This window comes from Drosophila guanche, unplaced genomic scaffold, assembly GCF_900245975.1.
Source record: "Drosophila guanche unplaced genomic scaffold, DGUA_6, whole genome shotgun sequence".
NCBI lineage: Eukaryota > Metazoa > Arthropoda > Insecta > Diptera > Drosophilidae > Drosophila > Drosophila guanche.
The window spans coordinates 108,673-136,330 of record NW_022995751.1 but is presented as its reverse complement, the minus strand read 5'-3'; the positions used below and the strand labels follow the sequence as shown (position 1 = coordinate 136,330).

General features: G+C 45.8%; 4 protein-coding genes across 7 annotated transcripts; 2 read left to right on the top strand and 2 right to left on the bottom strand.

Moving 5' to 3' along the window:
• Positions 1-1,732: 1,732 nt before the first annotated feature.
• On the top strand, positions 1,733-3,243 carry LOC117587465. Its single transcript, XM_034278190.1, has 2 exons — positions 1,733-1,792; positions 2,028-3,243. The coding sequence occupies exon 2, from the start codon at positions 2,032-2,034 to the stop codon at positions 2,815-2,817; it is 786 nt and encodes a 261-aa protein (XP_034134081.1). The 5' UTR covers positions 1,733-1,792; positions 2,028-2,031; the 3' UTR covers positions 2,818-3,243.
• On the bottom strand, positions 3,084-12,867 carry LOC117587464. 2 transcript variants are annotated; one of them, XM_034278188.1, is made up of 5 exons: positions 12,771-12,867; positions 10,506-10,516; positions 4,031-4,345; positions 3,930-3,965; positions 3,084-3,872 (listed from the first exon to the last, which is right to left on the bottom strand). In XM_034278188.1, exons 3-5 carry the CDS (start codon positions 4,241-4,243, stop codon positions 3,321-3,323), a joined length of 801 nt encoding a protein of 266 aa, XP_034134079.1. In that variant the 5' UTR covers positions 4,244-4,345; positions 10,506-10,516; positions 12,771-12,867; the 3' UTR covers positions 3,084-3,320. The 2 variants fall into 2 exon arrangements, with proteins under 2 accessions (XP_034134079.1, XP_034134080.1); XM_034278189.1 differs by lacking the exons at positions 3,930-3,965; positions 10,506-10,516; positions 12,771-12,867 and having other exon boundaries at positions 4,031-4,363.
• On the top strand, positions 11,431-13,200 carry LOC117587458. The gene is made up of 4 exons (XM_034278179.1): positions 11,431-11,683; positions 11,739-12,297; positions 12,365-12,714; positions 12,774-13,200. Exons 1-4 carry the CDS (start codon positions 11,617-11,619, stop codon positions 13,154-13,156), a joined length of 1,359 nt encoding a protein of 452 aa, XP_034134070.1. The 5' UTR covers positions 11,431-11,616; the 3' UTR covers positions 13,157-13,200.
• A 1,194-nt stretch (positions 13,201-14,394) lies between these two features.
• On the bottom strand, positions 14,395-27,367 carry LOC117587459 (death-associated inhibitor of apoptosis 1). Of its 3 annotated transcripts, none has more exons than XM_034278181.1 (2): positions 27,150-27,367; positions 14,395-16,129 (listed from the first exon to the last, which is right to left on the bottom strand). In XM_034278181.1, the coding sequence occupies exon 2, from the start codon at positions 16,011-16,013 to the stop codon at positions 14,706-14,708; it is 1,308 nt and encodes a 435-aa protein (XP_034134072.1). In that variant the 5' UTR covers positions 16,014-16,129; positions 27,150-27,367; the 3' UTR covers positions 14,395-14,705. The 3 variants fall into 3 exon arrangements, with proteins under 3 accessions (XP_034134072.1, XP_034134071.1, XP_034134073.1); XM_034278180.1 differs by lacking the exon at positions 27,150-27,367 and adding an exon at positions 22,199-22,558; XM_034278182.1 differs by lacking the exon at positions 27,150-27,367 and adding an exon at positions 18,388-18,522.
• Between the last annotated feature and the right edge of the window lie 291 nt (positions 27,368-27,658).

Below are 27,658 nucleotides of genomic sequence, written 5' to 3'. Positions count from 1 at the left end.
TATGTTTGAAGGTTCTCTGTCCTCGATGGTCGCCACAGAGGGCCTCCTCAAAATCCATTTGATCGCGCAGACATTTGAGCAGGGACATGACTGCATCGACGATGTCGTCTACAGTGAGGGGACGACACTCGGCTATCATCACTGCAAGGATAATGGGTATGTAGACGTCCCTGCGGCTCGCCTCCATTGAATGTTTGTTTTCTTTCGGAACTGAGCTGGGAATTTCTGGCTACCAAAATAAAACACGAGTGTTGTTTTCGTTGTGGAAGATACGATAAACTAAAATGGTAGAACTGAATCTCTACTTGGTTGACAAGCAGCTCCAGGGGCACTTACTTTTTGCCTTCCTTACTTTGGAACCATACAAGGTATGTACAATAAGTACTTTAACATATATTTTATTCTGCAATCGAATTCTTATTGAATTTAAAATTTGGTTCTTAAAAGTTGTTTATGTATCACTTCCTAGTTCCAGAGATGTTCCCTGCTCGATGCCTGTCTCCAGTGGCACCATCAAAGTCAATTGGATCTCGCAAAGAGCTGAGCAGTTCCATGACTCCAGCGACGATTTCGTCCAAGGGAACGGGGCGACTGTAGGCGGCCATCACGGCCAGCACGATGGGTATGTAGATGTCTTTGCGGCTCGAGCTCGAGTCCATTGAACGTTCTCCTTTTGATGTTAACTACAAATTTCGATGAAAATAGAACCGAATTCTACGTTTGATTTGGATAATACAAGTGAGTGAAATGCTATTGCTTGCTTCAATGCAAGACTAGGAATTTATGACATTTCCACTTGACAAGCACCGAAAGGAACACTTCAATTGTGTGTCTCCAGTTTCGATGGCATGCCAGCCAGCCAGCGTGCACTGGAAAAATTCAATTTGAAAAATGCCACTTGTCAGCTGGTGGTCACACTCGTATCGACTCGCCTTCTATTCTGCTCTCTCTCCTCTCTCTCTCTGCCTTTGACTCGTACTTGGAGTCACTTCTGCTGCTGTGTGGTGCATTTTCGGTACATCGATACGTCGCGTCTGTAGTGGGAGTGGTGGGAGTGGCAATACGGATGCGCCGGGAGATACATTTCATATGCAAATTGCCCTCAACACAGAGACGGGCAAGACAATAACAAAAATATACCACACATATGCAAATAAGGCAGCTCCACTGCCCCTCCACGCAGAAAGAAAATGGAATCGCATCCATAAAGCAGACAGCGGCAGAGTGAAGAGAGTTTACAGTTTATTTCCTTTCATGTGGATATTGCATAAACTGAATTGAACTACAGAACTTACAGCGAATCTCTGCGGCTCTTAGACTTGGTTTACTATTATTGCTGCTACGCTGGGACAAGCTTAGAAACTGCCCAAATATTAGATGGAGAGAGAGAAGCTCTTCAGACTTCTGCAGCAGCTTTTCAGCAAAGTCGACAGCATTGAATTACCGGCTCATCGCTGTGTAAACACACAACACACACACCCACACTGTGTGAAGTAAATACATACATGCATGTATGGGGTTCGTTTGTTTAACGATCGGGTGTCGTCGCATTCGGGTGCGCTCTTCGGGCTGCAGTTCATTATTCAGTTCTCTTGGAGTCGACGGTTCGCGAGCATTCAGATATCGGGACCAAACGCGCACTGACCGATGTGTCCGCCCTTCGATCATTATAGATTTCAAAAATCTTTTGTCTTTTATCTATATAGTAACATATAGGATTTAACTACAACATTTGTGTGTGCTTTCTGTGTGAAATTGAGTGCATACTGTACATATTTGAGTGCATAATAAAGTAAGAGAAACATTTATTAAGTGAATTCAATAACGGCACGTACAGAGGTTTTGTTGGGAAACTAAGATGCACTGCCTACATTTACATATTCTATACATACATGTTTACATACATATATGTATGTACATATATTTATGATAAAATACGCTGAGGATAGCAAAAAAGTTGCTGGCATACAATGCATTTGTGTTAATCCAGAGAAATCTTTCCTTGAAAACAAACTCATCAATTGCAGAATTATGGCAGCAATCACTGGAACCAAATTCAGCTTGGACTTTGAAAAGCTGAAGGAAACATTTGCTGAAATCTGCCCGGACTTTGGGGAGGAGCTCAGCTATGAGGTGGCCAGCGTGTCTCGTCGCTTTGCCGAGCAAGTGATCTTCTCGTACAGCAAGCAGGCCAAGGCAGCCAAGGCTGAGAAGAAGGACATGACCTGGACCATGCGGCTGGACGTGAAGAACGAAGATGGATTTGATGTTCGCAATGAGGTGCAGATACTGACGCACTTCCTACGGGAACCGCTGCTGACCCAGCCCTTTGTGATGCGCAATCAGCTGCGGATCACATTTAAGCAGGCCAGCCTGCTGGCTGTGCACAAGTATTGCCAGCTGGTGCCGCACTTGGTGAAGCGCAGAGAGATTGTGCTCACGCCGCTGGCTGGTGCTGTATTTGCCCAGGACGACATGCCAAAGCTGGCAGAGATGCTGGACGTTCCTCTCGCCGATCTGGTTATGGCTGTCATCAGCAGCTGCCAGACGGACGGCTACTACCTGGAGCACAGTCGCTGTCACATCGCGTTGGTGGCACTCGTAAAGACGGTCGCCGATGACAAGATGCGCTCCTCGATCGTTAAGAAAACCATCAAAATGTACAAGCAGCACGGCAAGCACTTCGACATGGAAAAGTACAAACTTTGGAGTACATTCCAGCGACGTTCTGCTCCTGCCTCGAGAGAGGCAAAGGCAAAGCCACAGACGAGGACGAGTATGATAAGCTGGCCGCGCAGGTTCTGGCTTTGCAACTGAGCAGGCACAAGGCGGGGGAGCCAAGCCAGATTAAAGGTACACCAAAGCGTGCCATGAAATGTGCAGCCAATTTTCAGATGGCCAAAACAAGCCTCATGTGAAGATCCAGCTATGTCTGAACTGGAATTAAGCAACGGCAAGCAAATTACACATCGCACATGCGAGTTTGATTTCAATTTACTCTATAAAACTCACCTTAATTTGGCTTAGGCTGAAGATGGGAATTTGTTCTTGGTACTTCCATCTAATTATGACAACAATCTACGTTCTTTCTTTCTCACTTATATTTCATATATTAACACAACTTTTTGTCATTCCTGAGCTTGCAGAGGCCGCACATCAAGGAAATCGTTTCTTAACAGATTACCAATGAGACCGATCGTACTTCGAGTTTACAAACAAAAATAAAACATAACTTTCCGAGTATTAAGCGTCACTTAAAACTAAACCGTAATACTATAAACAACGAATTGTTTTGAAAACAATCATGCGAATGGGGCACATCATTTGGGTTGCGGCGGCGCCTTTTGCTTTTTTGGCGGCAATGAATACTGTTTGGGCCCCGTTTGCCTGAGTTCTTGCGACAGGTTGATGCGTTGTTTCTCCATGTGGGTGATGAGTCCGACGGACTGCATAAATTCTTCCTTCGGGCGCTCCGCTTTGTCGACCTGAGGTGTACGCGTGCGTGCCAACGCTGCCTGTAGGTTGAGGCGGCTCTCCTTGACCACTGTGGTCGTGTAGGCGTGCAGCCGCAATTGTGGGGCAGACACGTCGCTGGTGATAAAGTACTTTCGCATCAGTTCCTGCTCTGTTGGCCGCACGCTGACAAAGTACGGCTCTAACGATACTTTTACAGACACCACAAGCGGCACAATAGCCCCACTGACAATATCGTTTATCACTTCATCATCGGGCTTCAGCTCCTGCTCACTAAATGCCAAACAGAAGCGATCGATGTCATCCTGCAGGCGCAACAGCATGTACTGGCACTCGGCATTCACCTCGTACAGAATCTCCTCGAGTTCGTGAAGGTAGCTGTTCTTGATAACGGGATCCTGAAAGAACAACAGAGATAAATACTCCGTTATTTCTGGCGGCAAATGTGTACTTACGGCGTCCTCTTGCTCGCCGAAAACGCGAACGATTGTCTGCAAAAGATCGCGGATTGGCGATAAGTAAACATTGTACTTTCTCTTGTAATTAACATACACACCTGGTGTATCAACAGATACGTCTTCATGGCACGCTGACAGTAGGCAATATCGTTTACCACTTTGTCCGGCGGCTTGTAGAATTTCCGAAGGTAATGCTCAAAGAAGCGCTGGGCGCTTGGCATCGAGTTTGCTTGGCGCATTTTGATTAGGAATTCTTTAATTATCTCATAGCGCTCCATCGGCGTGAAGTCGTTGAAGTTAATGGCCTCCATTTCCGAACGTTTAGCTCCGTTTTCTATGTTTCCTGCGAAATTACTTTAATTGTTTGTTTTGATGCCAGAAAAATTGCCGCTCTTTGGATCCGCCAAAATGCCCTGAAAAATACCAACTGCGTAGTGGCAGCGCCTTGACTGTAAAAATATCGATAGCATTGGTGATCGATATTCACATTGTCCAAGCTGATCGCTAGGTTTGAATCAAAATTTAAGTTAAAGTGCGCGACTATCAGTGAATTCGTAATTCGTAATTTATGCAAGCCATTTACGACCAAAAGCGCTCACAGCTGTCGACCCAGCTCCAGTGTTACAATAGTAAACATGATTGATAGTATCGGTTGTGGCTGAGCTCAGTTTCAGCCCTGCAGCCGGACCTGCTGCTGCTCAGCCATGTGTGTAAATAAATTAATTACTATTTAATTATTCACATTTCGATCAATTGCAGCATGGACATTCTGTGTCGATTTCAATTATGTTCTGACCCGGACACACACAGTTGCAAAAATACAGCGACAGTTAATTATTATGAATGATTTACATTTCCATCGAAGCGTTGAAACAGCTGGAACAGCATTTATGCCTGCACACAAAAGAGGAAACATTTGGACACGTTTCTGATGTATTAGATTTCATGGAATGGATCACCCGTGCACCGTTTCTGAGGTATCTGCCAGACGCTCAACTCTTATTTTTTTTGTTTTGTTTGCCTTATCCTCGGGCAACTTTAAGTCCTTGTGGTTCCAGTCAGCAAACTTTTGACCGCAAATGGGTTTGGGGTCTGAGCATAATCCACAAACGCCATTTTGGGTTGAAAAGGCCACAGAATACGCACAAAAATCTCGAGAGCAGGCCAAAGCCAAAGGCAAAGGCAAAGGCAAAAACGAAATGCAACTGAAATCTCATCATAAGCCCTGTCCTGTTGTCTTTCCGTTCCGTTCAGAACAAACAAGCACTCGGGCTCGGGATTTGCGAGTGAGTTTTCTTAATTTCCTTCGGGCAGCGGTAACCTACGAGTATTTTAGTTGATTTCTGTGTCAGCACAGGGCACAGTGCAGGCAGCACGTTGAAAAACATCCAGCAGACCCTTACAAGTGTTATGCACATTAATGTTACATTAATAAATTATCTTTTATGACGCCTTTTTGTTGTGCACAAATGAATAATGGAAAAGGTCCCGAAGCAAGCTAATAATACAAGTAGTGCATAAAGCAACAATCCACGTACAGTTCTTGCTGCCGAGTGATACAACATATAGAGCAGATAACTGATGGTTTCTGGATGCCGAGCAATATTCATGTTGCCGCTTCAAAGGCTGAATGTGGCTGAACAATAGAAAGTGCAGGAGCAGCAATCCCTAGCAACGACGGTTAAGGAGGCACAAAAAAAAGGGACCAACCCGAGGCAGAGACAGAGACAGAGACAGAGAGAAAAGCAAAAAGGACAATGGCACCTAATGGTCCGTTAGTGGTGCTGTTGCTCTTGCTGCTTCTGCTGCTGGTGTTGCTGCTGGTTCCGGCCGGAACAGTCGCACGTGGTGCGATGAGAGTGTCCCTCATTTATCATTTACACACCAACGCACGTGAAAACAGTCCCAACACGGCAAGATGACGGCCCGGTCGGTTGGGTCGCTGCTCGCTGCTCTCTGCTAAGGTCTCCATTTCATACGACTGCCAGAAATTCCATTAACGCCCCATGCAGGCCCAGCCCAGAGGGCTTCCAGTTTCGGTTTCGGCCCCCTCATCATTTGCATTGATTAAATCACTCTGCGGTCGGACCCGACAAATGGCTTAAAAATGCGAACCAACTTTCCGCTCAATTGTTCGTGCGTCCGTTTTTATGCACTCCCACCGATCCTGTCCTGTCCTGTCCTTTTCTTTTTCCCTCGTACAAATTGCTAATGTTCTTTTTGCTTTTTTGTTGTATTTTTATATCAGATTTCCCCTATTTTCAACAACCTAGGCAGTCGGCAACCTTTGGCAACCGTTTCTGCGGCAGACTGTGCTCCGCTCCAATATTTCCAATAAATTTCACTCTGCAGCCTCGGGCTGTCAGCGTTGGGTTTCGGTTTTGAATTGCCACTGATGAGGGCGCAGCGGAGTACCGGGCGCTGTGCGCGAGCACACGTTTCCCAGGAGAGCAGAGAGAGAGAAATGTGTAATGTTGGTGCAATCAATGTTGTTGGCGCAACAGCAGCCAGCCATGCCCCCTTCCGCACATATCGATTTCCGTTTAAGTTTGGCTTTCTTGTTTGAAATCGTTTCTATTCGAAAGTTTTGCCTCCACTCCAACTATGATCCCAGAGCCAGAATGTTCGCAAGTTTAACTCAAGCTTAACGAACTCAATCGGTTGTGGTCTGACTATCATTATGAAAATTAATCAATCAGTTCGGATGCGCAACCGAATGCAAAAACTGTCTGGGGATTGAATGCGTTGCACAGCGACCTAGAATGCATTCATTCCACTCCATTACCATATTGACTCCAGCTGACTTTACTTTTTTGTGTGAAAATTGGAAGCGAAAAAATGGTTAAACCGAAACAAATGAATCGTTGATGGCAGTGGGCAGTTTATGGAAGCAGTTAAACGGAAAACAGTTTCAACCTTTTATGAATTATACAATATTTAATCATTCTCAGCATAGTTTAAATAGATGAAAAGTGGATCTCAGTGTAGATCGAAGATGGGTAAGCGTTTCAAACGCAACGGCCATCGTAGCGATAATCGATAAGAACACAACAATTCTCTTCCGTCGGGGTGGCAACGCCAAGCACCAAAATCAGCTGTTGCACGTATTCCGCAATAACATTTAATTTGTTTACAATAGATAGAATGCTCTTCTCAGGCAAATACAACAAGTTTTGCGATGCTGGTTCTTCCGCTGTACCTAACCACACGAGTGACTGAAGACGCAGATCTGCTACTATTGAAGGTTTATCTCGAAGATCCATACGGTATGTCAGTCCACATTTGTTTAAAATTCAATTTGGTTCTTTAAACAGCGAATGAGTGTGGATTTCTAAGGTGTGTGTTCGAAACAACTTCAGCACATAACAACTTGAATTAAATAAGATCCGATTCCGCTAATCAGGAGAGAGTAAGGGATGCACTAAACTTTGATTTCGCGAAGCTTTTTTACCCCCAATAGTGCCAGCGACTAACCTGGAGCTTGGGCATTGCCGTATGCCGTACGTGCCACACAGGATGCTGGATGCTGGATGCTTGCTTTTCAGCCTTATTTTCAAATGGCTAAAAGCGAGTGGGAGAGAGATACAAAGAGTGGAGACGTAAGCCAGGAAAATGCGAGCATCTTTGATTAAATGTTAAGAGCTTTAACAGCAACAGAACAACGTTTGCTCATCGCTTGACGCCTTTTGCCTGATTTGTTTGCTTATTAGAGGTTTTCTTCCTGGCTGTTTGCACAGGCGATTCAGCAGGAGAGACAGACCCCTTGGTCCTGGCGCGGCCCAACCTTCTGGGTAAATATAAATTGGCTGGCGGAGTTTTTATCGCCACGCAAATCACCGATAACAAAACATGACGATTTGCAAATGATGTCATAAATTTACAAACAACACGGCCAATCCCAGGATGGGCAGAGGGCGGTGAGGTGGCTGCCTTGTTTATGATAAATGTTGCGGCACAACGAATATCACATTCCCGTCAACATTGTGCTGCTTTGTTGCTGCCTGTTGGGCGGCAAAAGCTCTCTGTTGATTTCTCTTTTGCTGTTAGAATGACATCCACACAACTGTTAGCCACAGAGTGTCTGCCTGTTGGGGTGGTCCTCTGTTAGTAGCAGCACAACAAATCGTTTCGCTCCATCAACATTAGCATCGTTAGCAGTTTGCCGGATTTCGGGGATGTCACAGAACAAGTCAATTTTGATTTGCATTAATTAACAAGCGTGTGCATTAACGGATTAGAGCATAATTATGTCACAAGGTTGGTGGAGAGTGGAATATGTTCCCAAAAGCCAGAAATTCCACTAATAACTCTACTCTGCGGCCATCACCGACAGCTGACAATCAATCTATGTAATTACATTTGAGTATAGCAAGTATTTATTTGTTAGTGGGTGTCCGCACTCCTTCTCTTTAAAACTAGTTGCACAAGTCTCTGCCTTTGCGGGTCTTCGGGCCATCAACGATTTTAGTTGAACTTTTGAGCATTGTTCAGCATTGTCAAGTGTCTTAAGTCGCACAGCAGACATGCAGCAGTATGCTGGAGAGGACTCAAGGAAGGAACTACACCTGAGCACTGCGACAAATGCTGCAGGGGGGGACGCGATAAAAAAGCCATCAACGTTCTAACGTTTGCCATAGAAACCGGACTGAAAGTAGCTCCCTCCAATCCTTGTCCCCATCTACAATCTGCGCCCCCAAACACACTGCAGAAGTCCAACGAAATGGCAGCTCGAAACTTTGGACAAATTATCAACTGAATGTAGCAGAAACAACAATAATCTCGGCGACAATTTCAAGAGGCAGACCAGTCCACAAAAAAAAGGAATGCAACGGAATGGCAGCGCACTAACCAACTTTTATTTGAAGCTCCTTTATTCTGGTTATTGCTATTATTATTATTATTATTTGCATGGCATAGAGCCATAACAATTTCACCCTTTGTGAGCGAGGGAGAGTCCCCAAAAGTTGAGAGCAACTTTTGAAACAGTCCCCGAACTCCACTCGGCCGGATTTCGACCCCGTTCAGAGTTGGACACTGGATAAAGAGGGCTTTCCGTAGCGTATCGAGGCAAAACACTCGGACATTGGCTTTAAAAAAGCGGCTCCCAGAGCTCCACATAATCCGTTCGTTTTGCTTTAAGAAATTCACAGCCAGAACATCAAAGAAAACGAAAAGGAAAAGGAAAGGAAAAGCCTTCCTCCACACGGGCCACGGACAACACGCTTCGGGGCTCCCTCGCTGTCGACCAAAGGGGAAGAGAGACATTTTACGAATTTCCACGGACTTTTCCGGTTGCCAAATATTTTCTTTGAGCGGGACAACGGATGCTCCGCCTGAGCAACGAAATTGCAATTAAAATGGGACTCTTTTTTCCGCTGTTTCTGTGGCTTTGGGAAGTCACTTCTTTATGCTATCATCGGCTGCTGCCAATGCCATAAGCCAGTCACGACTTTTGAGGGGAGGCTACAGTGAAGATCGTGGACCTTCCATTATGTAATCTTACCTAAGACAAAGCTACTCAAGTGTACGAGGGACTGTGTTGCTTATTATCATTGGACGACCACCAATATCGATTGGTTGGGTTGCTGCCTGCGCTCTCTCCGCTCCACTGAGATTAATTGGGCATCAATTTTCGATGCGAACTGGGGCTGTGGCGTGTGGCGTGCAGAAAGCGTCCTTGAGCCATGTTTAATAGACTTTTAAGTCGCTTTTTCGTGGCACACTGCAAGGCCATGGGCTGGACTCTGCCCAGCATCAAGGACCCATGTCGCGAGCAGGCTGTCAACTGCCGGCAGTCGTAACCATTAATCATGATTACTTCGCACTGAAGTCGACAAACGGCCTACACAGCCGCTGTGCACAATGGCCCCGTAAATTCCAGTGCTATTACTCACATTAATAAGTAATTATTTGATTCGATGGCAAACACCTCCTGGCAGGTGGATGAATCGATGGATGGATGGATGGATGGATGGATGGATGGATGGACTGTGCTCAAGTCTGGCTCTGATGTGATTTGATTCGTGTCTTCTGATGGTTGCATTTCACACATCGACACGCATTGGGGCTCGGCTCATTGATTACTCGGTTGGGTGTAACACAAATTAATGCATAAACCAGGAAAGGGCAGAGGGAGAGCTCTCCGTATGGCTCCTTAAATCTTTAAATTATGATTGTCCACTGGCAACTCCTCGCCTCATGTTTAAGCGAATCGATTTGCTTGGGACAACAGAAACAACTTAATCCCCATTAGATGGACCAAGGCAAACGAACCCCAAGAGATCTGCAAAGTAACGAAAACGGCCAGCGCAACGATTAAAACTTTTTGCGGTGCCCTGCCCCTTGCCACACACACAGACAGTTGGTGGAAACTTTCTGCTTTCTGTGTATAATTCGTTTTTATTTTCAGTTGTGGCGATTGTTTAACCGAAAGCCTCAAAACCAACTGGCGCCAGAGCCCGGACTCGCAGCTGCCACAACAAGTGACATGTCAATCAATGGCCGGTCCAGACAGACTCCCAGGACAACGGAGCGGCCAAAGAAATTGGCCACAAGCCGGACAGACAGCTCGCTCTCTCTTTTGGCCGAAAGTTGCTACTGGCCAGCGGCTATTCAGCTTCGATTCGACCGCTGACAAAGGCGGATTGCTGGCGCTTTATTTAAGGTGCCGCCACAGCACACCAGAGGCAAAGCCACAGCAAAGAAAATACAAATAAAATGAAGTTTTACCCGGGCAGATAAAGTGGAAACGTTCATTATCAACGGAAGCCATTGGGGAAATAGTTTTCACTTAAAAGTGCTCCTTTGCCTGGCGGGAAGATGGTCAGCAATGGCTGTGCCGGAAACCGGAAATACTGCAAAAATGCGTAGACAAAAGGCGGCCACAGATAAACGTTTTGTACCGAAAAAAAAGGATGCAAAGTGGAAAGACAGAACACGTATCCGTTGCACTCGTGGAGAGCATTCCGGGCGATTTGCTCAAAACATTTCTTGCAGTGCGGAACGCTGACCTACGTGGTGCTCCAGGGTCCCAGGTAGGGGACAATGGACTCGTCCCAGTCATACATACAAATTGCACTTTGAGAGCGCACACACACACACACACACACACACACACAGGACGCATGCAAGTGGGTCAATGTACGCCCCTGCGGGCTGGGGATAATGTCAGACACAGCAGTCCTGCGGGGGGGCGCTTTGTCCTGTGCTTCAGCGATAAGCATCTGCAGCGTGTCCGAGTGTCCTGCGGCGCTTTTAAAGTATGAACTCTCCTCGAGCAGTCTCTTCTAATGGCCCTCAGCTAGGAGTAGGTGCGAGAAAGGTTCCCTAACACCGAAATAGCACTTGGATTTGCTCATTAATGGAAGGTGTTGGAAGTTTGAGTGGCTCAGCATTTGACATTTCCGCTCTTAGAGCGCTCAGCCTCAGATGAAACTCAATTGAAAGGCGCTCAAAGCTCAGCTCAGCTCAGCTCAGCTCGGGTTATGAGTGGCGCTCAATTGGGGTTCTAAATGCTGGGGCATAAAGCGTGGGCGGGTGTGTGCCGCATCAATTGCCACGAAACGCGACACATTTGTACAGAATTCCGAATTGCTTTAATTCGGCGATGACTGCCGAGCAAACAGCACGGAAAACCTCCCCACAAAAGTCCAAACTTTGTTCTAATTGAGTGTCAAGTTTAGAGATGATGAAAATGAAACTATGGCTGCTGCCTTTGCTGCACTGCCTGCTGCTCATCGCACCCCTCAGAGGTGAGTCGAAAAGCAAACCCAGCAAACAGAAGACAGAACCCATATCCAACCACAGCCAGCTGCCCCATCTATCTGACCATCTCGCTGTCGGGCAAGGCCTTGCATGACTCTTGCCTGGAGGTTAACTGGGGTCCCGACTGCGCCGGCCCGCCCGAATGGATTGGCATCTATGGCCAGGATCCAACCATATCCAACTTCCAGCCGGAACTGCGCATCAATGGCCTTAACAATCGAACGGGCAAACTGTCGACGCCCATAAAGCTGGGCAAGCTGCTGTTTCCCGGTGGCTGGAATCGTCTGGATGGCAATGAGTCGCCGGCCACACGGTATCCCAGGGGCAAGTGCCTGCCACACTACGTGGCCAGCTACAATGGCACGGAGCTGCTCACCGTCGAGTGCCTGAAGATCCAGCCCAATTGGATGGCCCAAATCAAGGACGGGGAACAGATGCCCCTGAAGAGTCTCTTCCTGCCGGGCACCCATGCCTCGGGCGCCTTCCTTGCCAGCTACAGCAAGACCAAGTCGCTGCTCGTCAAGGACTATCTGGTGGCGCAGCATTTCGATGTGTGGTCGCAGCTTGTCTTCGGCATAAGATATTTGGACTTTAGTGTGGGGTAAGTAGTGCGGCTGAGAGCTGATTGAAAGATAATTCCTCTCTCCTCTGCCTCTTCCCCTCTACAGCTACAAGTACATGGACAGTGACAACGATGCCGACAATTTCTGGATAGCCAATGAGAATATGTTCATCATACCCCTGGCCGGTGTGCTGCGCGACGTGCGTCACTTTGTGGAACGCTCTGGGGAGCTGGTCATACTCGACTTTAGCTCCTTTCCCATTGGCTTCTACAAGCATCCGGAGATCTACAGCTCGCTGTTTCACCTGTTGCGCCAGGAGCTGGGCGAGGTGGCCTATCAGCGGAATGTGACGCTGGATGAGCATTGCGCCAATCGCAACTTTCGGCAGCTCCTGGCGCTGGGCATACACGTGGTGCTGTTGTTTCCCACCCAAGAGCTGCCCTACCCGGAGAATGGTAAACATGTTTGACAATATTTTTGCTGACTAACCTGTCGCTTTGGTTGCTGCACACAGAATCGGGGCTGCTCTGCTCGCCGTGGCAGCGCTTCAGCACCAGCTACATGAACATCTCCCAGACGCTGGATTATATGCGTTTGCTGTTCAGCAGGAAGCCTGGTGGACCTGTGCAGGATGATGGCTGGATATTCACCGCTGTGAAGAGCATGGAGCAGACCCTCAACACGCACAAGCTGCAGACGGCCAAGCAGCGGGCGGCAGTGATCAATCCCAAGGTGAATCAGTGGCTGAAGGGTCCGTGGGGCATGAACGCCAATGTCGTGTCCATGGATTACTTCAGCAACACGAATATCGTCGATTTGGCAATAGAAGTGAACGCGCACAAGGCCTTTTTGCTGGCCAACAAGGACAAGTTCATTAATTTGGAAATTTTGCGTTAAAAACGCGGAAAACGTGGCAATCGTAAATATATCGTATATCGTATATCGAACTAACACAAGTTGGCAGCTCTTTAAATCCTGGCATAGCAAAGACACAATCCTTTTAGTGCGTACATCAATCCTTAAAAGCTGCTCTAGTAAAATCGAGAACCAAAGCTTTAAAGCTTGAGTGAAAACACAAACCAAGTAAATTTAAATTTGAATTTGAAATTGCAAGTTCAACTGTCTTTTGGCTAGTAGTTTTCTCACGATATTCGGGCCTGAGAGCGACCTTCATGCGCTGCCTACACCGTAATTATTTTGTGCACGCAATCTAAGGTCAACGCTTGACTTTTCTGCCATTGAGAATGGAATGTAGATCACCAATTTGCATAAATAATATCGACTGTCAATTGCCAGTTAGGTTAGATTTTTAGTATGACGATCAGTGCAGTGCCAATTCCAGCCAATTGACAAAGTGCAAGTGTCGAAGCAGTTCCAGGAACGATGACTAAGACAAATGTCATGCAATTCATAGCTCACTGGCACGTGGTGCCATTATTTGATTATGCACGACGAGGTGATGTAACCGCCAAGATTCAAGAAGCCATGTGACAGCCGTACAGCCGAACAGCCGAACAGCCGAACAGCCTCTCATTCGCACTTACCCGGCCTGCAAATAGTGCAAATGTCTCACCTTGGCTAAGCCGAAACCGGATCGGACAGATCAGAATGTTCCAACAAACTAATTGAAATTAACTGCAAGCTTATCCGCTGATGTGGCGAATGTAATGAGTGTGCTTTGCTCTCCACCTCTCCAACCTCTTGCATTTGCACTCCTCCTGTGTACAACTGCAGTTGAATGCACTTTGCTGATTAATGCCTGGCCATATAAACCAATGACTGATAAGACAATCTTTATGCATCCACTCCACTCATCCAACAAAGCGTCCTGCCACTTGGCCTAACAGCGCTTTGTTGTGGTCAGGGCATCAGCGCAACACCCTGCAAAAGAATTGGGAAATTTGTATCGAAACATTAGTTCGACTCTCTCATAAGAATTTGTTCTATTTATACAATAACATTTTATCTCAATGCGCTGAAACCTCAACTCGTGAGATAAGTTCTTCCCCCCGAACTGTGAGCCACAGGCTGCGTCATTCATGGGCGTGCCAGAGCGGTGCCTTTGTAGTTGCTTTGTCAATCACTCAATCATCCACAGTGCGCCGTGTGGGTGAGTACAAATAACAGCTTGTTGGTTTTTCTTCATAATATGTTAGTTTTATTATAAATAACGCACGCTCTATGCGCATGGGTGCATACGTAGATATATGGGCTGGACTCTTAACTATTATTACATTCAGGGGTTTATTTCGGATGTCCCCTGGGTTTCTTCCAGTCCTAATCAAAATTGTAGCTGTATCTGTGGCAATGGCAACGGCCAGCTGAAGGACATACGACAGACCGCATGATCCTCCAGCTGGCCGTTGCAACCGGTGAACGGTTTTTAATTTTTTTCTACAATTTTGATTAATACTTGAAGTGCGCCTTATGTTAGGGTTTGTTCTTCTTAAGAAAAATATACACGCATCACATCCGTGAAGGGCTTCCGGCAGAGCGGGCACTTGGTCACGGACGAGGCGCACTTGGCGCAGGCCACCACGTGGCCGCAGGGTAAAAACGCCGTGTTGTACTCCGCGGCATAGCAGATCTTGCAGAGCTTCTCCTCGGGAATGACCGGCGAGCCGTTGGGCGCCGGTGCCGCACCTCCGGCCGTGCTGGGACTGGCTGTGGAGCTGCCATCCTTGTTGGCGGCTGCTGACACGATCTTCTCGTAGATGCGAGTGGCTGCTGATGGGGCCACATCGCCGGAAGGGGCCTCGACGGTCGCCGTCGCAGCTGTCGTTGAAGTTGTGGTGGAAGCTGCAGCTGGCGTCTCGGCTGCGGCTTTCTCGGCGACTAGCTCCGGCTTGGCAGCCACAGCGTCGATGTAGAGCTGTCCCTTCATCAGCTTGACGAAGCGGCACTGACTGAGCCAGAGTGCGTGCTGCTCCCAGGGCTCGTCGTTGTCGTCCCAGTCCTTGAGTCCGCCGCCGCAACTGAAGCAGCGGACGCGGTCGCCGACGCCCGTATAGAAGAAACCCGCCTCGGCGAGCTGTATTGGCTTCTGCTTCAGGTTGCGCGGCCACTCCTCGAAGCTGCGCAGGCGCTCCGACTCCAGGGCGTATGCGGGATACTCGGGAAAATAATTGCCGCTGGCAACGTGCCGACACGTCTCCGGCTGGACATCCCCGTTGGCCTGGGTGGCCGCCGTAGAGGTGGCAGTGGAGCCCATTAGCGGGGAGGCGACGGTATTCATGCCGGTGGACTGGGTAATGTGCGACATGGGTATGTTGCCCTCGGCATAGGCGCTCTCGCGCAGCTCCACCGTCGAATCGTTGGCGCCGCATATGTCGTAGCTGATGGGGGGCAGGATGCGTTCGAGGGCCTCGCTGTTCAGCGGCACATTGTTGGTTGTGCGACGGCGCAGGAGCGGACAGTTGGGCGACCAGCGCAGATGCTCAGGTACAGGTTGATCGTCGAGATCCCAGCGCCCGATCTCCACCTCGCAGAAATAGCACTTGACCTTATCTTCCTCGTTCGTATAGAACATGCCCGTTCGGGCCAACTGATTCTTGTCGAGCCACGCCAGCGGCCAGTTGGCGAAGGTTTTCAGGCGCGCCTCCTCCCTATTATACTCGTTCATGATACTATAGATGTTATTCTTGAACAGCTGCGTCTCATTCGTATTGTTGTCCACCTGGTCGAACACCGCTGTCAGTTCGTGTGCAGCATTCGGTCCAAACATGTGCCTCGGATTGGTTAAAACATTTGCCATTTTGGTCTCTTTTTGCTGTTACTCTTATCTACGCTGGATGGTTGTTGTTGTTGTTGTTGTTGTTGAAGCAGATCCTTTGTTTCTCCCTCAATTACTCCACTGTTCTGTGCTCGAAACTGTAATGAAAGAGGGTAGAAGAATCACGGTAAATATATATATTTTCTTGTACGTGGGTTGACGGTAGATAAGATAACAAAGCTGATAGAAGATAAGTGTGCGCCGCTCGGCGCCACTAAGATACTACATAAATTTCAACGATTGCAACTCTGACTTCTCCTGCCCAGCGGCTGGTTGTTTCTAGCAATTATTGTGACAAGTGGAAGGTGTTGAATGTGTATTCTATAAATGACATTTACTCCGAAGTATTTCCGTACAATAACAACTAAATGACGAATTTTCACAACAGTTTCTTCTAAAATATAAAAATGTATTTTTTTTGGCAACATTTCGCCATGTTATCTCCGAAAACAAACTAAAACCATTTCATATCAATTTTTATAGAGCTCAAAAACCAATCTATCAACCTTATCACTTGTTTAATTATACCTTTTCATTTAACAATCTCAGTGAAATGTTATTTATATTTTTGAGTATTTTTCCAGAAACTTTTTTTTTGCACACTCGACAGACAGAAAGAACTCTGGAGTCCGGGAGGCCGGCTTTGTGTGTATGTGGAAAACTGAAAAACTGTAAGCTGAAACGCAGTTCAAGAAACTGGAGATGGATGCAGCATCAACGAACCTTAAGAGCCCTTAAGGGCAGACGCAGGCCCTGGACGACACAGTAGTCGTCTCGCTTACACACACTGCTGGCACCGCTTAGCGCCATCCGCAGGGTGGTTTTCCCATTTGGGTAGGAAAAATCGCGACAAAAAAATACGTCGAAGCATGGAGTACGCAACATTACAACCGCCCGTGACAAGCACTGCGCCGAAGCGATCCCAGACGGACAGACGGACGGACTGAATGGGTGGGTGGGTTAACAGGGTGGCAGCAGTGGCGCCTAGAAGCTGCGCGAGACCACGCGCAGGGGCTGACTCACTCGAATCAAACTGCAATAAGTATAATTGTTGAAAACAAGTTGTTTACAAAGGCGGCACGGCACGGCACGGCATGGCACACACAGCTCGGCACTGCTGCATAGGCGGATATGCTAATCGAGCCGGGAGATAGCAGCCCACACAGATACCGACCCAGTACTGACTATCATGGTAATTATAGTAATAACAGGAAGACTACTGATGCTATCTTCAGATCTGCCAGCAAATACAGTGATGACTCTCTTAGGTAAACTAATCGTATTAATAAGGAAAACAATTCCATTGCGAATGGAAAAGTCGTAACCCCATACCATGGGATCGATCATTAACGGCAGCAAGAGGCTTGCTGCAAATTTCTTTAAACTGCAATGTTTGGTGGTCTTTAAAGAGATTGTAAAGCCGTTTTCGACATTTACACTCAACTCAGTACGAGTCTTCGCTTGGGGCATGGCACGAATGCGCTCCGTTCAAAGTCCAAATTTCAGCCACAAACCAGCCAAACCCGCCAAACAATTGTGCCTCGTGGGGCACCCAGGGGGTGGTGGCGGTGCTTGCTGGTGGTGCCATGCACTGCAGGCCTCTCCGACTGTGAGAAAGTTTTAATGGAATGCAGTCAAACCACTGTGGAGACGGCGCACTCTGCGGTAGAGTTGTGTGCAGTGGAGTGGGATGGGGCTGCATGGGGTTTGCCAGCATAAAGCGCAGCATAAGCCATGCAATGGTCGGGCCAGAGAGTGCAAGCGAGACAACACTTTGGTGTGCAGACGAAAGAAACCATCAATGGGAAAAACAACTAACAACGAGAACACACATACACACACAGACAAACACTAGAAGAGAGAGGCAGACAGTGGGAGAGCGCGAGAAGAGGGCGCAAAAACAAATGCAATTGTAAATGTACAAATGCTGACTTCTTGGGATCTCTGATGGGGAAATGAGGGAGCGGTGGAGAGAGCTGGAAGCTGGAGGCTACTGCTGGATCCAGAGATTGCACACAGCATTGTTCAAGTGGAGCAACAAAAGATGGAGAGCTTGAGATGCATTTGCTGCTGTCTCTGTCTCTGTTCAATTACAAACAGAGTATTTGCTAGGGCAGGCAGAGTGCGGTACAAAGTGCAGACCGTATTGCAATTACAGCTGCCTCTCGCGTCGCTGTTATTTGTTATTGTGGAATGCCAGACCCCCCCATTAACAATTGTAATGTAAACGCGCGTTGGCATTTCTAGCTTCTCTTTTTTGCTTTTCTTATTTTTCCAGGAAATTCAGGCAAAAGTTCAAATCAGTGTTGCCATATGTCAGGGAATTTGCATTCATTTAATATATGCACAAACTTACCAGGGCAGGCGTGAAAAAACAGGGCTGGAGCAACGGACTTTTGCAATTATTTTGGATTTAGCAAACTTTAGGAAAACCAATCCAGAGCGACACAACTACAAATCAAGATCGATTTAGGACCGTGGAGCGCCTTCTCCCAGCACCAACCGAATGCACACTGACACAAGGCCTCCCTAGGCGCATGAATGGCATGAGAACAGAAAATCCCAGCCAAGAAATACCAAAGTGGAAAGACACAAGACAACAACATAGGAAAATCATAATCAAAGGCCAGGCCAGGCCAGCCCAGGAGGCAAGGCAAGGCAACAAACAGAGGAATAAACGAGCTCAAAAGACAAGACACAGGAGGAGGAGGAGGAGAAGGAGGCGGAGAGACCCAAACCCAAACAACGAGGCGGCAGCTCCGCAATGGAATGGAATGCAGTCGTGCAACTTTTCTACAAACTCCGGCGCATAAAAACGCTAAAGTTGGAGCTGCTTTTCGAGTTTTCTGATTGGAATAAACCAAAGCAAAGCCAGTCTCTGCTGCTCTGTCTCTACCTCCGTCTCAGTCGAAGCTCTGGGCCTGGACTTGGGCCTGGGTGATTGGAGTTTTTACTTGTTCTCGTTCTCCCTGTTGTTGTAAGTGAAGGTAACCGCAAAGGTTCAACCATGGAAAAGGTTGTGTCTTGTTTCTTTATGTGTATGTACCTTGGGAGCCGCTGAGCCAAAGCCGAGACTGTGGGAAACTATTATAAACACTTTACCATTCTTTTTGTTGTTGTCTTCGAGATTGGAATGCGGTGATACCAGATACGACAACACCATGAGACGGAAAAGAGCAGGACAAACACAGTCAGAGAGACAGAGGAATATACCAGAGACCCATGCATGAGTCGTCATCGTGCTCAAATCTCACGGAGAGAGAGAAGAATGGAGGAAGAAGGCCCTGCAGCAAAAAAATAAATAAATAAAACAGAAGGTCGACTTTTTAGATACCCTTCCAGTTCCATCGCGCTCATAATGCACTTTGCAGAGCTTATTTTATTACCGATATTCATATCTCTCAGGTTATGGGCCAGGTCAATAACATAAATATTCATTTCTGGGTGGCACACATCTTCGAAAATTGATAATACCTCTCGCAGAGTATTCTACGGCATCAACAAACATACATGCACACACAAAGAACATTCTTGCATGATCTCTCTCTTTCTCCACCTTATTCTTCTGCTTCTTATGCGAATGCGTGTGTGGTGTTTGTGTGTATGCTGTGGCCTTCCAAGAAATGCAGCACAAGAGGAGGAGAACCGCACAAAACGACCGCCGACGTCGCCAACGCTGTCGATAAAATATGGGATGCTGGGCTCTGGACCCCAGGCTCAAGGCTTCTCTTCTCTTTCCAACAAAGGGCAATATTGTAATCATAATAAATGCGCCTGAGCCGCTGCTGCAGAATGCATTAAGAGCGGTCTCATGCCGTCCCTGTCTGTCTGACGGTCTACCCTATTGAACATTGATCGATTGTCCAAAAACTAACGGCGGCTCAGTTCAAAGACCTCCCCGCCCGCCACCGCCAGCGTTTTTATAGGGAATAGGAAGGAATAGGAAAAGCCAGCCAAAGAAAGAAAATTCTTCTCAAACCCAAAGTCAAGTCGTGCTCGCCTTTATCGTGGCAGCATCCAGCGTATCTCTTCCATTCCATCTAATCTATGAGACTTGGTATGTGGGTACGCTCTCATGGAAATTCCCGAGAGCGCATTAAATGCGCCTCGTTAGTGGAAATAATGGTTGAAAGGTCGTTTTTCACGCCGGACGAGACGAGAGGGGGCGAGACAAGGCGAGGCTCAAAGGTCGGCAAGAGATGATTCAGCTGGAGAGCTCAGAAAATTCCGGGAATTCCAGAATGTAATTTTCTTCATCTTATTCTTCTCCCTCCCTTTCGTCTGTGTCCCTTTCAAGGGCCGCCCTGGTCCATTCCCCATTCATGCTGATTGCCGTCGCGTCTGCTGGCGATAACAAATGAAAATAGGATGAAAGACAATACTTGTGTTTCATTGTGTTCAGTTCTATTTCGGGAAAATTCAACTCCCGTACACGTGAGAGCTGTTGATTAAGCACGTCGCATCGTTTTATTGGTGAAAAGCGTGGAAAATCCACTCCATATTTGTTCTTTCTTTAATGCAGTGTGGGAGTAAGAATTATAGGGACCACCACCAGCGCTGTGTAGGTGTATTGTGGATTTATGTGAAGGTGTGGGTGTAGGTGCGGGTGCGGCAACTGCAATGGAGACTGGCAATAATGGAAAAAGTTACATCGCGACGTCGGCAGAGCAAAATATTGAGCTCGGCTCTTTTAAAGCTCAAACTGAGCGACTGACTTTCTCTTTGTTGTGTACTGTTGCCTTCTCAGAAATAAACGCAAAAGTTCAAAGCAATGAAGCATAAAAGGCACAGCAAAAAGCATAGTGAACATTGGCAACAATGCACAACAATTTTGAGCTGGGCTGTTACGGTACGGTCTTTGGCCATGGCTTATGGATGTACTAGGGCCGCTCTTCTGCTTCTGTTTCTGCAGAGCGGAGCACGCATGAGTGCACCACTTCCGTTCACAGCGGATGTGCCAGACAAAGAAGCTAATGCTTTGGTGGTGAGTGACAGAGAAGAGAAGAGCGGATAAGAGTGGAGCGGCGCAGGGCTGGGCTCGGATTATGCGACAAGGGCATATGTGTGTGTGTGTATGTGCGTAAAAGGAAGTGCATTACACACATGTAGTGTATCGTACATCGTAAAAAATAAAGTGTGTACCCAGCAAGCGACGAGTCATTCCATACAAACATCTGTTCCTGGGTGTATGATGACGATACTATTAGAAACAAACAATTCCAATTAACTTAGAACGGAAACCAGAGAGGATGTCTCTGAGTACTCGTGTGTCATGGCGTGACCTTCTAGCCTGCTAAACTTTGGAGCAAACTGGTATTTGTGTTTTGCATGGCTGTAGTCATCGTTTAATTATATAGATGAAGCCGCGTATTGCGTATTCAAAAATTCGGATGAATACAAAATCGCTGGCATTGTTTCCCCCTCTCTCTTCTCACTCACAGTCTCATTTTGGCGAAGTGAGAATATTGTTTTTAAACGCAGACTGTGTCGATTTAAAAGGGGTTGCGACGTAGCGGACGTTGAACGAAATCACTCAATGTAAAAAATAGGGTTACCATATGATGGAAAGTCTCTGTTTCAACAGCCCAAAAATGCCGTGCAAACAAGCCGTGTGTCATTGATATTTACATTATTCACAATCAGAAAAATCTGCCGGACCCTGGCGGTAAACAAAAGTCGGTAATCTTGTAAACAATTTCCAGAGAAACAATATCGCAAGCATTTAGCAACTCTACGGTCGCCATCTTTTTATGAAACAATCGCTCGCTGCGGTAGTGTAGAGTACGAACGAGCGAACACAAAAACATATGCGGCCACCCGACAAAAGTTAAGCAAATGGTTTTGGTATCTTCTTTGACTTAAAATTTTACCTGATGTTTGTTTTTTATATTTATCTTGTTCCTTAAATATATTTAATTAACACTAGCTGCATTTACACATTTGACCTTATGACATTTAGGCCAAATCACATTCGACAATTTTGTCTTATGGACTACATTTATACGAAAACCATTGGCTGGTGTGCGAGTGTGTGGTTTTTTCCTCTGCTGTACAAGCAAATACACAAAATTTATTTTAGCTTTTGGTCTTCTGATGTCACGTTTTGAGTGCATATTTTGGGGTTAAATTCGGTTAAAATACACTAAATATACGCAACTGCAGCTCACCTTGACAATTTTTCTCTTTTTGTTGAAAAACTCAAGTTTCCCTTAGTGATTTCCCTTTTGCTGTGAGATTCGACGTCACAGAAAACAGCTTCAGTGCTGTTTTCACAGTTATATTGATTTTCTCCTGAACTAAATGAACGGGAACACACAACAAACACTTTGACACGTACACGCTCTTTTCTTTAAGTTCCGTTTTTGTCAACAATTTCAATGCCAACTATCACAATGGAGTCCGTGAAATACTTTAGTTTTTGTACTTATTATTTGTTATTCTATGATTAAATGCATAAGTTTATATCAACATCGAACGCGCTCACAAATCCATCTTTTTCATTCGAGTGTTTTTTTCCGAATGAAAGCAACGAACGTGCCGAGTCGAGCTGTTTCGCTTCGTCGTGTAAGAGCGAGACGACAACAGTTATGCGCACAGGGTAAACCAACAAGAAGGTATGGTCATCAAAGAGAGCATAAGGTTGCCTATGAAACATGCGAGATTTATGCCACCAAGAGAGTATCAGAACAGTACCTTGTTGTTAGTGCCCCCTGTCTGCACACATAACATGCGAGAAAGATGGAGTATGAGATATTGAGAACGAGTGCATTTACTCTGTCTGCGCCTTGGAACATCTGTAAATTGGGAAACCTTTGTAAAATAACCTCCAATTTAATGGCAGAAAACAATGAATCTATTTATTGTGATGTTCATTTGGATATTCGCTTCGCGCTTTATATATTCGTCGAAAGTAGATATGGAAATCTCTACCCCACCCCCTGACTGGACTGGACCGTGATGAACTGCATCCAGCAGCGTGTTGGCACAGGTTTGTACAACCCTCTACTACGGCTAGTATTAGTACGCAAGACGTACCGTAAAACCGCCTGGACCAGCACTACGGTTATCCTTTTCCCACTAGCAAGAGCCCATTGGAGCCTCCAGGATCATTGATTTTTTGCTTGCTACTGCAGGGGCATGCGCCGGGCACGGCTGTTGGACGCGGCTCGTGTCAATGCACCATCGCTGCTGCAGTCACCCCTCTTCCAGCGACTGACGCCTGCTCCTTTGCCTGGGCGGGACGGGATCTTGAAGCATAGGCGAGTGCGTCGACAGCAGCTGCGGTTTTTTGTGTATGCGCCTGCTCCACTCCGACCCTCTCCTTTTCACTGATGCTCTGTCTCTTTCTCTGGCTCGCCATCTCGCTTTAGCCTGTCTGGCTTTTTGTTGTGTTTATTCGACAGCTGAAAATTCAGGAAAGTCTCTTATCACATTTCCATCTCACATCTTTAAGCCAGGCCGAAACTTTAAATGGAAAATACAATATTATCGGCTGCAGGACTCGAGAAAAATCGAACAATTCACTTAATTTCGCTTCTTTTCGTACTGGGTATGTGAACATTTTAATCTCTTGATATTCAAATAATCTTTACCCATTAATGACACAGATCACCGCTTATCACGCACATTCTGGGGCAAATACAGTGGGAGATCGCTTTGACTGCCCCTGAACCGAATGCAGATCTCAAAACTACAAGTACTTTCCCTTAGCAGTCCGCCAATAGTACATATTGAAAGATTAGAGCAAATATTATTATTTATAGGTTCCGCTGATATTGTAGGCTCTGTCCCTCTCTCTTCATTTGTCTTTGTTGCTATAATTCTAAAGTGAAAAAGGTATGGCCTGCATGTGGCGGCTATAAACCTAGAAACAACATGAGGAATTCTTCTTTATCATTGACTAAAAACATGAAGTAAAACCCACCCATCAAAGCAATCTAACAGATACAGTGCAAATTACCACTAGAAAAAAGCAAGTTTGTATTTTACAAAGTTCAATCTCGAGTATTTCGAAACTATTCACTATTCAATTGGTGACGTACAAATGTAATCTTTTATTGATAACCTGTGATATGTGATTTTGTATATAGGAATGTCATTGCCTATCTACCTGCGTATACCTTTATAGAAACCACAACACCTGTAATCTTACTTGACATTTCTTAAGACACCAAGGAATATCTCTTATAGGTTTACTAGGGATCATAAAGATTGATCGATTTCTATAGATATTGCCATTCTCTTTGTTCTAGTTTCTAGTTATAATTTTACTGGACTGTAGACTATCTGTGCTGAAAATTGTGTTTAATCAAAGGTACTATGTACGAATGTGTTATTTTTAATTAGAAACCCATGATATGGCACAGTGCAGCCATATCTGGCAGGCTGACGCCATTGATCGTAGTTAGCAATTTCAAAGGAAATACCAGCACGTTCATCGTTATACTTGGTATTATGGGTATACAAAAAGATTGCCCAGTTGAATCATGCATGTATGGAAATCAGACTGGTGACAGTACGCGACATTCGCATAGTGAGGTGCACCTAGAATCGCATACACGATGAACTTTTATGATTTTATAAATAAATGCTGCTAAATTTACCAAGAAGATGTCGCGACGCATTTGAAAAATCTGCCCATAAATGCAGCAAATGTCTAGACGACTTTGACAGGTCTCTCTTGGAGGAGAGACCAAGTCGGAGGTGGAGTCCACAGTTCAACCGAAATCCGGCGTAGATGCAAATTCTATTTGTGGATAGAAAAGGCAAAATGCTGCTTTTACTTGGCTGTTTTTGTTTGTAGTTCCAAAAGATCATTTTGCTGACCACACACACACACACAGTTCAGAGGCTTGAGGCCCCAATGCGATTGCAGTTGTTGGACAAGTTTCAGCTGTAAATCCCTGGCTCAAGCCGAACGGCCTTGCAAGGCCTTTTAAAGTTGTTGCACTCGCCTTGTTCTTGTTGTGGCTATTTATTGTAAATGATTACTCACCCATACATACCCAAGCAGATCTCCCAGACGTATTACATTGCAGATGCAAAGGGTACAATAGCTATGATAACAAGTTGTAATAATACCCAAGGATAGAATGGATATTGATTCTTTTATGCACACTTTTATGCAACTACTGCAAAATAGTAGTAGTAATAGCCCACAGATGAATCAATGATTGATGCATCATCGAAACGGCTATAGAGTGTGTACAAGTTTCGGCATTCAATTTGGCCTCTCTTACTCATTATTTATATATAATTGTCTTGGTTGTTTGTTGCTAGGTTTGTGGTTTTTAATTGACAGCCAAATGCAGAGAGCCAAAACCGGTTTATTTTTGCTATATTTTTGCATTCAACTCTTGTGCGCAGCGATCGGCAATTGGCAGAAAAGGTGTCATAACAACAACAAGTTGGGCACGACTTCGACTTCGACTCCGATTCTCGATTAGATTGCCTATTACAACATCTGCGCTAGCCCTGCTCCCCTCTCTGCACCGCTGCCTGTGCATACCTGCCTCAATCAGGGCTAAGAAGTGCATGGGCTGGGGGAATTGCCGACGTGTGCCGGCAGCTGCAAGCCAACACAATCCCATCTGATCCCCGAAAAACGTAGCCAACATCTGCAACGACAGACCGGCAGCCCCTTGTCTGTGTCCTTATTGTGTCTGTTTTCAGTGAAAGGATCTCGCGGCACATGACGTTGCCAGCTGGCAGCTGCCACAGCTACTGCTCGGGGCAGCACAGGAGATCCTTTGTCCCTTGCAGACTTGAGGCCACGGACAGGCAACTAGGGATGCATTAAACAAGACCCAATACGGGCAGTGACTGTGGATCGGCCTGGAGCAAAGTCGTGATCTGTTCTGCCAACAGCTAAAGAAGAATATCTTTTGGAGTGGCATTTTGAGTGATGATTCTCCATTCTATCTCTACATATATTTAGTCTCTCTCCCAGTGTGGCTTCGCATGTAAGGGTTATTCAATTATCTGGTAGTGCATCACATTTTTTATGAAATGAATTGCATAAGACTCATCTTGTAGCATCACCTTGCAGATATTTGATTTTGAAACAGCTGTCAAAAGTCTAGTCTATGCTCGTATATTCTAAGAATTGTTTTACTAAACTAGGCGATTCATTGATAAAACACATCAAATGCCAAGCGTCGGAAATGCTTTTCTGTTTATGACAAATTCGTAGTAAAACTAAATGACACATTTATTTAGTTACGTACATTTGTACATACCAACAGCCCCACAAGTGTTTTCTGCTGTTTCTATGTTCTGTAAATAGTTCTTATCTTTTCTATCTTTTTTAATTTTTAGAGCCGGCGCTAATTAGCCATGACAATGAAACGCAATGTGTTTTGAAATATATGAAAACACTTCGATACACATTGCTGAATAGTTCATTAATCTATAAGATAAGACAGATACAACTTGCTGTCTAAGAGTTTTAACTGGAACTAAAGTTCATAGTTGCACAAAAGTGGGTTTACTCTTGAAACTAAAGTGCAAATATGAATGAGGTAAGCCGCTGATTATATAGGCAAAAGCAATCAATCTTTGAAACCTACGCATAAGGCTGTAAATGCTGTAAATGGAAACGGCATTGAGCGGTAATTAAAAATAAGAAAATTCTGGTGAGGCAAGTTCTAGGCGTGGGTGTGGGAATGGGTGTCATGGGGTGTTTTCTGCTTGGTTTCGTCATGAATGAAATGCGCTGCAACGTCAGCATCATGGGGCTAAAATACAAAAGCACGGAAAAACAATCTAAAATGTGTGTGAAAATCTCCCTAGCTGCAGATGAGTTAGAGCAGGATGGCTATATGTACTGTATATGCATAGGGGAGTGAAGGGGTTGTCTCTTGGGTATCTTGGGTGCAGTTCTAGGGGTGGAGATTGCACACGATTTCGAAATGCCTGGAAAATTCTAGTGGGGAAAAGGAGTGGAGTATGCATGACATGAATGAAGAGAGTCGTTCAAAGTGCTTTGGCAAACCCTAACCTCGGGTACCCCCCATTAATGGGAAGCATTCTGTATGTTAATGACCCGCACTCCGCCCCCCAAAAAAAAGTCTCCCTAAAGATCATAATTTCCTACATTTAATCGAATTTAAAACTCACCAAAGACATTTTCAACGAATAATCCTAACAAGATATCATTGGAAATAATTATTTTAGTTACCCGCACTCGAAATTTTTGACTCTGTACTTTTGCAATAGATTGAATAAGATAATTTGCACTGCACTTTGAAATGTTTGTTTTGTGATAGAACTTTTTATCGGACCGGAACGGAACGGAACGTTTACTGCGACCGACCGGTGGGTTGGCTTGTCTCGCTGCGACTACGGCAAAACTATTCTATGGCCCCGTCTAACCCACATTCCCACTTCCCATAGGGTACACACAGTCATTTGTATGCACATATTTGTTATTTTTTCATTTGTTTTTTGTTTTGCTTTGCTTTCTAGCGTGGCAGCGGTGCGGAAAGCGTAAAATAGTGTTGCGCGCCAAAGCACTGCGCAATTTTTTTTTTGGGGGTGGGTGCTATGAGAGAGCACAACACGCCTCTCTCTCGCTTTCGCATAATCTCTTTGAACTCAGGGGTAGGGTGGTCCTGTTTATAAAAGAA

Coding starts and splice junctions, on each gene's coding strand:
- LOC117587458 (XM_034278179.1), top strand. CDS start 11,617: ATGATGAAAATGAAACTATGGCTGCTGCCTTTGCTGCACTGCCTGCTG. Junction 11,684..11,738: donor GCTCATCGCACCCCTCAGAG/GTGAGTCGAAAA, acceptor ATCCAACCACAG/CCAGCTGCCCCATCTATCTG. Junction 12,298..12,364: donor TATTTGGACTTTAGTGTGGG/GTAAGTAGTGCG, acceptor TCCCCTCTACAG/CTACAAGTACATGGACAGTG.
- LOC117587459 (XM_034278181.1), bottom strand. CDS start 16,013: ATGGCAAATGTTTTAACCAATCCGAGGCACATGTTTGGACCGAATGCT.
- LOC117587464 (XM_034278188.1), bottom strand. CDS start 4,243: ATGGAGGCCATTAACTTCAACGACTTCACGCCGATGGAGCGCTATGAG. Junction 3,966..4,030: donor CGTATCTGTTGATACACCAG/GTGTGTATGTTA, acceptor GATCTTTTGCAG/ACAATCGTTCGCGTTTTCGG. Junction 3,873..3,929: donor TCGGCGAGCAAGAGGACGCC/GTAAGTACACAT, acceptor TTGTTCTTTCAG/GATCCCGTTATCAAGAACAG.
- LOC117587465 (XM_034278190.1), top strand. CDS start 2,032: ATGGCAGCAATCACTGGAACCAAATTCAGCTTGGACTTTGAAAAGCTG.